General features: G+C 46.4%; 1 protein-coding gene across 1 annotated transcript; it reads left to right on the top strand.

Moving 5' to 3' along the window:
- Window positions 1–358: 358 nt before the first annotated feature.
- MIP (major intrinsic protein of lens fiber) lies at window positions 359–8,908 on the top strand. The gene is made up of 4 exons (XM_063123143.1): window positions 359–718; window positions 4,912–5,076; window positions 5,616–5,696; window positions 8,544–8,908. Exons 1-4 carry the CDS (start codon window positions 359–361, stop codon window positions 8,727–8,729), a joined length of 792 nt encoding a protein of 263 aa, XP_062979213.1. The 3' UTR covers window positions 8,730–8,908.
- The last annotated feature ends 472 nt before the right edge of the window (window positions 8,909–9,380 follow it).

The raw sequence follows: 9,380 nt of genomic DNA, 5'->3' as shown, positions 1-9,380 counted from the left end.
GCCTCTTAGCTGAGAAATGGGTGACCCTAGGGAATACAGGGAAAGCTGAAAGGCAGGCGAGGCTTGGCCCATTCGGGATCAAAGCTCTGAGGACAGCAGCAGGACCTGGGAACCTCCTTGCATCCCGAGGCTTTATAAGGGCCATCACAGCTTCCCTAGCCAGGCAGTGAGGAGTTAAGAGACCCCAGTGAGTCAGAGGGAGATCCCACCTCCTGGGCTGGGCTGGGCTAGGGAGCCTTATAAAGCTCACAGCTGCAGCAGAAAGCAGTGGGCTCAGGTGGTGGGGGGAGCAGCAGTGAGCTTGACGACCGTCCTGCTGCCATTGCACGCCACCCTCTCCTGCCCTCCCGGCCTCATCATGTGGGAGGCCCGCTCCTCCTCCTTTTGGAGGGCCGTCTTTGCCGAGTTCTTTGGCACCATGTTCTATGTCTTTTTCGGCCTGGGGGTCTCGCTGCGCTGGGTCATCGGCCCTCTTAACGTGCTCCAGGTGGCCTTGGCCTTTGGTCTGGCGGCCGCCACCATAGTGCAATCTGTAGGCCACGTGAGCGGAGCCCACATCAACCCTGCGGTCACCTTTGCCTTCCTGCTGGGCTCTCAGCTCTCCCTCTTCCGCGCTGTCTTCTACATGGTTGCCCAGGTGTTAGGAGGAGTGGCCGGCGCCGCTGTGCTATACGGAGTCACGCCAGCAGCGCTGCGGGGTAACCTGGCACTCAACACGGTAAAATGGAACATGCAGAGCTGTCTGGGAGTGTGTTCGAGGAGGGTGGCATCCCTAGAGCTAGAAACAGATAGAATTGCAGTGGGGAAGGGGTCAATGGAAGGACAATGGAAGGGAGCTTTTCAAATCTGAATGACTAGGGACCATTCCAGGAGTGCCAGAAGGAGGCCGGTTGTTGTTGTTTTTAGCATCCCATGTAAGGAGGCCTTTTAATCTCAAGATTTAGGAAGCCAGCCTCACTATCCTAGGGTCTGGGATGAGGATCTACACGCTTTCATAAGAGATGCAAATGGTTTGTGTGTTTTTTTGTCTCAGCTGTCCTCTTGGACTGGAAGCTAGGTTGTTAACATGGCTATGGCTTCATCCGCGAGGGTGAGCCAGATTGCACGGACGATTCTTTGCATGCCTATGTCTAGGCGTACTGCGAGGGGAGAGAGTGAGAGGACAAAGGAACACCAGAGCAGATTTGATCAGAAGCAGTGTAACGGGATGAAGAATGACAGAAAGAGACAGAGACACACAGAGAGGCGCTTCTGAGAAGAGCAGGAAGGTCAAGGGGTTGGAGGGGGGGGCGCGAGACGGCGGGCTATCCAAGGCATTTTGTGTGAGATTATTGTGGTACTAATTCTATTACTTTTAATCATCAGATTCACAGATAGGTCTAATGTAAATCAATCCTGCTGACATCTAAAAGAACAGCTCCCGTTGTCTTTGTTGCAGGAACTTTGCTTTCTAAAGGTGTGATCCTATGCATGTTTACACAGGGTGTGTGTGAAGTCTTTCAGAGTGGTAGGACTTTTTTCTGTCTAAATGTGCATAGGATTGTGCCCTAAAGGGGTTTTCACACATGAAGCTGACATCTGCCTTTGAAGGTCCTTAGCTGCTGGTTGTGCCGTGTGTGAGAACATTGCAGAATGTGAAAGAGCCACCTGAGATCGATTTAAGAAAAATCCCCATTAACCTTTTTTGTATGAAAATGCCTTTCATCGCTTGATGACAGCCCAACCACTGATGTGCTGGCTCGTTTCTTAGTTCTGCCTGTATTTCAAGACCAGGGTTGTGACTTAGCTTCTAATGTCTTAGATTCTTATTAAATAGCAGCACACTCCTGGATACGACAAGCACGCATAGGATTGAGACTTAAAGGGTTTGCAATATGGAACTGAAAGCTACCTGCCATGAATACCTCCTCTTGTTTCATGGGCTGGCTGGTTGTTCCTCTGCTCTGATACTTCAGTTTGCTCTACTAACTCATCAAAGTACTATTTAGGGAGGCAACCCACATTTACTAGTAGTTATAATTTTGGGTAATAATACCTGACTTTTCATCTTATGGATTGTCTGCAGAGTTATTAGAGATGTTGTCACTGAACCAACTGACCATAGCCTTTCCACTCTCTGATTTAGGATCTCAATATGATGGGATGATGTTTCTAGTATAACCACTTTAAGGTGGCCATGTGCCCTCTTTTATTTGAAGGCCTCCTCTATTTCAGGGGCAGGAAACCCGGTGCCCACAGGCACCAATGTATCCCTGGACACTTTTCTTGGTGCCTGCCAAGGGTGCTCTACCCCTCCCACTTTAAAAACAAGCAAACTTGTTTCTTACTGGTAGCTAGGATTGTGGCAAAACAGGTTTCTATTCGTGGTGAAAACTGTTGGGGGCTCAGCCCCCACCTCTGCCTTGCACTCAGTCATTTGGGCAGGCTACTTGTACTTTGCCACGCCTGCCACGACAGCCATTTTGTGCTGGTGCCCACAACAGGTTCTCAAATTACCAAATGTGTCTGCAGCCCCAAAAGTTTGTTCTGTTTGATGGACAGTCCAGTCCAAGCCCAATTTAAAGACAAAGAAGCATAAGAAGAAAGAGCAGGGGATGTGAGGTTGCTCATAGCCTTCCCCAGTATGGTGGGATGTTCTGTATTTCTGTTTAAATTGTTGTAATTTTTTCTAAATTTGCATATATACATATAAATTAGCAAATTACATATTTTATACAGATCCGTGCCCTCTGCTGTACTCTTTGATGAATACATGGCCATCAAAGTGATGGTGTATTCATACTTGGTGATGAATAGATGGCCATCCTAATACCCATAGAAATGTAGGAGAGAAACAAACTTCAGACATGCCCATTGGTACAACAGGGATTTGTATTCTTAGGTAGGAAGCACAACTATGTTCCTAGCTGTAGCTTTTACTCCAGGAGAGGGGGAAAGCAGTGTTAAAGTAGAAACCCATCTTTTCAGCTGTACTGGAAAGCCATTGCATTCTACACTTTGAATCTGCAAATCTTGCATTTGAACTGCACATTTTAAATATCCAAATGCCAATTATTGTGGTGAACATTCTAATTTCCAAGCTTTGAGGAATGTATTTTGAAAATTTGAATTCAAATTTGAATAGGTTCAAATTTTCTAAATTAGTTTTCTATCTGTGGGCCTTAGAAGGGCTCTCCTTGCCTTAATTCAGATGTCATGGTCCAACATGTGAGGAGTTGGTTTGAGACCCAATGTCAGATGCGTAGCTGTAACCTGTTGATGGATCTTAGAATCCCTCGGAAACGTGTCATGACACCCAGGCCGTCCTGTTCCAGAGGGACTGAGATTGCTTGTGCTCTCACTTCCCTCAGAAACAATGTGGGGGGTATTCTAGCCATTTGTAAGGATTTGGGCTGTGCCGTACACTGGTACCTGTCATACACTGTGCTAGTGTTCCACATCTTCAGTTTGGGAGATGCTGTATTCAGTATAAATTGAATATAGCATGGTTTTATACTGTTGTTTTATACTTTTAATGTTTTTAGTTCTTGTGAACCGCCCAGAGAGCTCCGGCTATTGGGCGGTATAGAAATGTAATAAATAAAGAAATAAATAATTGTGCTGAAAATTGGGACTGCTGAGACAAAGAAATAAAGAACTGAGGTCGTTCCAGAAGGTGGGTCCCTGACACTAACAATCAGAAAGCATTGTGCAGCTATTCTGCCTTTCATTTCTTAATGGAGAAAAGTGTTTCTTCTTTGGGTTTCTAAATAAGGAAGTGAAAGCAACTAGTACAGAGAAGACCAAGAAAGACAGTAACCAGTTTGGGGATTCAAGATTTACATTGTCCAGGATTATGATCAAAATAAGGGTGTTTACAATCATAAAATTAGAACAGAAACCCATGTGTTGGGTTCCCACCACCACCACCACTAACTTCAACCTGGCTTCCTCCTACATCTAATATAAATGAGGCTGATGTGCATACCCAGCAATGTATGTTCTTAGCAATTCCAACACTGTCAGTTTAAGGGGGCAGGGTAGTGTAGTGGTTGGACTAGACATGAATTCCATATTTACTCCCTGCTTGTGTCACCCAGCAGTCTGAATTGCTTAGGCTGAGCTTTGGTGAGATAGTAAGTGGATGATCCTGCTTTTGGGTGGTAATAAGGAGGCCAAGCTATATGGCCTTTTGCGTCCCCACCAGTGGAATTATTCTATGGAAATATAGATCTGCCTAGGATGCCTAAAGCCAAGTCAGCAGGGTTCATACAGTCCATGAAGGCACATCAGCACTAATTAATTTTAATTGAGTGAATTCATTTCATAAATTTTGCAAACTCTCATAAATGGGGGGCGTGTCTGAAGAGGTAAGACAGTGTCATGACTTGGGGACTGACAGGTGGTGTTTCAGTCACCACCCACCTATGGCTAAAGGAGACCAGCCACACCTGTGAGAGAGACTCTTGACACCAATAGGCCAGAGCAAGTCAGGTGATACTCCCTGACAGGCGTTCCCATTGGTCGAAGCAGCTGAAGGACTCTGCTCCTGGCTACAGGCTTCCTGCTGTTATTGTTTTTACCCTCTTGCTTCTCCCCCTGCCCCCTACCTTTGCCTTGTCTTGCCTTGCCCAGCTTCTAACTTGCCTAGAGACAAATCTACCAAAAAGTGTCCACCTATTACATGTTTTATCAAAATTTCCACGTCCAAATTTTGTTTAGCTCCATAAACATCTGCCAGGCAGGGGATAGGTCAAATTAATGCTGCCTTCAATATGGAGGGTTGACAAGCAACACGAACCTTTCTGGGCACAATGTCAATAACTCTGTTGTAATATTTTGAGGGGTCAAACTAGTAGGGGATGAAAGGAGGCCTTGGTTTTCTGCCTTTCCCTCACAGTTCTGTCCTTCTCTGTGTCTCCTTGACTGCAGATGCATCCCAGTATAAATGTAGGACAAGCTACCATTGTGGAGATCTTCCTGACCCTACAGTTTGTCCTCTGCATCTTTGCCACCTATGACGAGAGACGGAATGGGCGCATGGGATCTGTGGCACTGGCTGTGGGCTTCTCCCTCACGCTTGGACACCTCTTTGGGGTAATGATTTTGGGGTACTGAGACACGGTACCAGCTATAAGACATTTGCATGGCAAGGAAGGGTGGGGCTAAATAGCCTCCATCCTGACCACCCTTATTCTACATTGGTTCTAGGATCAGGCCCACACAGCACTACCCACCCCACACTTAACACCAGCCTACTTGGCTGTTCTTCCATCTGTTTGTAGCACAAGAAATAATTTTAGCTGCTTTGCTGTAAGCATTTGGAACCTATAAAACAGCATCCAAAGGATTTCCAACTCGCCTCTCAAAGTGGCCCCTATCTGGGAGTAAAAATAAAGGGGCAATCATGGAAACACTCCTAGAGTTAATTATGGCTGCCATATAACGTGTCTACAGTCCCTCCATGTGGCTGCAGTTTTGCAGAGGGAGTGACAACCTTTGAGAGTGTTCTATTTTGAGATATATAGGCTATTTCATATGAATCCCACCAAGCCTTTCGGAAGGGCGTTGAATCGGCTTGGGATCCAGGGGCATGTGGATGGCCAGAGAAACATCCTAACCCTACTCTCTTGCAGATTTACTACACAGGAGCTGGCATGAATCCTGCCCGGTCCTTTGCCCCTGCTGTCATCACCCGGAACTTCACCAACCACTGGGTAAGAAGGAAGTTTCTAAGGCTAAGAAAATAGGCTTGCATGACCAGGTGTGTAACAACACTGCAAGCTAAGGGTTGTGGAGAAAGCCTGCACTCACAAAAGCTTCTACTTTATACATGCTGGGGCAGCCCCCTCCCCACCTGCAGAAAACAAGGGGCACCAATCTGCCACAGTGTTGAGCAGGACACCTTGCAGATCTCTCTGTAAAGTTCAGATTGGACTGAGTGCTTGGGTCAGTGGTGATATAGAAGCACCCGGTGCGTCTGCCTTACTCCAGCACTGCAATCACGGAGGAAAAGGAAAAGTTGCAGTAAATCGACACCACGAAGCTTCGCATTTTCAGGTGACAAAACTCGGCGTAGCAGCAGATTAACGCCTGCGTCGTGTGTCCGAAATGCCACAACTGCGCATTTACAGGGGGGGTGGGGGGGAAAGCCATATAGACAAGCCCCAGATAAAAGGGGGCACTAGCAGAAGATTCCCAGATCAGTAGGGTCAGATGGTCTGACAAAAGACCAGAGCTGCTAACATTTAAAAGTAGAATAAACGAAGCCATGAACTGCCTGTTCTTGCTGTGTATCGACTTTGTACCAGCTATTTTTTCCTAGGATATGTGCCAGGACATCCCGGGATAGCTGGTGCAGCCCTTACGTAGGTGTGAGTTGTGTCCTTCAGAATGTCTATCCCTTCCAGTTTTCCCTTGAAATGTCAGGCCAGAACACTTACTGGGAAGTAATTTCTCTATATCTCTTTGCATAGGCGTGCACAGCCCATTTCATTAGGGTGTGCACCCAAGTAATTATTTTTTTTTTAAAAGGCCAACATTAGACAATAATGCCCTACTTCAGCTTGCCTGACCATGGGAGGGCCATTGCAGGTGCGGGGGGGGGGGGAGGGAATGAGAAGATGCTCCTCAAGCCCCAGCATTGGTGGGGCTTTGTAGTGATACTGGCCATAGGAGGGGCTTTAAAGGTGATATTACCCTTAGAGGGGGACCCTCCTGGCCTCTTTAAAGTGTGGCTTATGGAGAGAGGCTCGAGTGATTCCTTTTTGCTCCTACTGCCTGGAGCAACAGTAAAGCAGCCAGAGGACAGCCAGAGAATTGTTCCCACTGCATCTTACTCAATGCCCCCCTCAATTCAGTGTTTAATTGCTTGAGACATTAGGATGTGCCTGGGCACACGTGGCACACCCCTTGCACACGCCTACATCTCTTTGCATGTGTGAATTGCACACATATGAAAAGCAGCACATAAACATTCTCAGGCAAGGAGGGGCATACTGAAAAGAAAAGAAGTGGCAAAACTATTGGTGGAATACTGCCTAAGATGAGGACATACAATAATTTCTTAAAAGGGCTAGTTGCGGAAAAGCAAAGCCTAAAAGGGCTCTAGTGTAGAAACAACCTGAGATGGTAGGATTCTAGACTTTACCACTATGGACTGCACAGGGTCCATGCACAAGGGCATATTTTTGACTACTCCCCAATGTAAAAGGTTCTCTTTTATGTAGTAAGCTTCCACAGCAAAGCGTGTGCCTGAACTTATCTCTCTGTTGTGCTAGTTGCTTTTGTGCCCAATCCTCCTGCAGTTTGAAGTGGTGCCAGGGACACCCCAAGACATTTTGCCTCCTGAGGCAAAGGACCACATGCTGTCCCTCCCATTTCCGTTTAGAGACACTGACTACATTGGCAGGTGAATCGGACTCCAATGGGAGAGCATCTTTGGCTGCCCTTGAGGGCAGCAGGCAGGCAATAGGGCACACAAAGTCCTGCTATCTAACACCATGTTGCCACTCCCACCCACCCCCAGCATCTACTGCCTGAGGCGGCTGACACTCTGCCTAATGATAGGGCCAGACCTGAGTTTTGCCACCTCCAAATTCTGCCAACTCACTCTACCACCTTTTTGACAAAGGCTCAGACAGCCCTAAAGTCCTGTTCTTTCCCTGCAGTGTTATTTCTAAGCCCACCCCCACACCTTTCCATGAGTTTTTCTACGTGAGGCATTTATTGTGCACTTGTGATTTCTTACTCAGAGTTGTTTGTGGGTTCTTTAGACAATGTCATAATCCTCCAGTTTTGCTTCTGTTTTTATAAAAATCTCTTTCCCAGTTTTTTTTTAGAATGGGGAAAATGGGGTATTATTTCTGAAAGCAAAAGATAAGGCATTTTCCTCCTTGTGAAACTGCAATATTCCACTACAGCATAGTGCCACTTAAAGGTTATGTGGCAGAAAAGCAGGAAAGGAAAAGCTGTGTTGAACTCAGTTCTCAATTCTGTGACAAAACCGAAAGTACATATGGTGATTAACAGCCTTGGGTAGAAAAGCTCCATGGCAGGATCTACACTACCGCTTTATAACGGTATTGAAGCGCACTGACAACTGTTTATTTATATTTATTTATTTATTACATTTTTATACCGCCCAATAGCCGAAGCTCTCTGGGTGGTTCACAAAAATTAAAACCATAATAAACAACCAACAGGTTAAAAACACAAATACAAAATACAGTATAAAAAGCACAACCAGGATAAAACCATACAGCAAAATTGATATAAGATTAAAATACAAAGTTAGAACAGTAAAATTTAAATTTGTTAAAATTAAGTGTTAAAATACTGAGAGAATAAAAAGGTCCTCAGCAGGCAATGAAAAGAGTACAGTGTAGGCGCCAGACGGACCTCTCTGGGGAGCTCATTCCACAGCCGGGGTGCCACAGCAGAGAAAGCCCATGACCCAAGTCCATGGTGGGGCCCATGACTCATGCCATATACCGTTTTCAATCTGCTTTCATGGTGTTATATCGTGTAGATCTGGCCCATATGTTTCTTCTTCCCCTTTCTAGGTGTATTGGGTTGGACCGATCATTGGCGGTGTGATGGGCGGCTTTTTGTACGACTTCATCCTCTTCCCCCGGATGCGTGGCGTTTCAGAGCGCCTATCTATCCTCAAAGGTGACCGGCCGGCTGAAACCAGTGCAGCCCCAGAGCCTCCTGGGGAACCTGTTGAGCTGAAGACGCAAGCACTATAAACAGTGGTCTTAGGGTGACAATACCATAGCACACACACACACCCCTCCTCTGGGGAGAGAGGGGGAAGAAACAACTGGCCCAATATACAGACTGTTATTGCTCCTGGCCAGTAGGAAGTGGTGTCTTAGGAGACACAGATCCAAAGGGACAGTTTGTTATCCAGTCTCTCTCTATCTCTCTCTCTTAAACAACAACAACACCCTGGGATGATAAAATGGGGAGAGCGGGTGGGATGGCGAGAGGAGGGAAATGATGTCATTGCCTGTTTTTTAAACCATTTCTTTTGCGGTGAGAAATCTTGGAAACGGTTTTATGGAAAAAGGTATAGGTGAATAATTCACCTGATCTTCACCTTTGAATTCCTGCAAAACTCCAGAGTTGCCTCTGTGTGTGTGTAATTATACGTGTGGAGTTAGGTGCTGGGTGTGTGCGTAAAGGAAGACTTTGGACAACAGCGTTCTGTATTCCCTTCACATCTCTGCCGCATCTCACTGCTCTACAGCCTGCTCTTGAGTTGTGCTCTGCTACTAACTTTGATGGAAGCCATTTGTCCAGAGCGCAGGATTGAAAGACCAAATCCGACTCCTTTGTGCTTTGTCACCGGCCTCTTTCATCTTCCCTCTGCTCCTAATAATCTGGCCCCGCCCCCA

This window comes from Elgaria multicarinata, chromosome 3 (genome assembly GCF_023053635.1).
Source record: "Elgaria multicarinata webbii isolate HBS135686 ecotype San Diego chromosome 3, rElgMul1.1.pri, whole genome shotgun sequence".
NCBI classification, from domain to species: Eukaryota; Metazoa; Chordata; class Lepidosauria; order Squamata; family Anguidae; genus Elgaria; species Elgaria multicarinata.
This window is presented reverse-complemented; position numbering and strand designations above follow the sequence as displayed.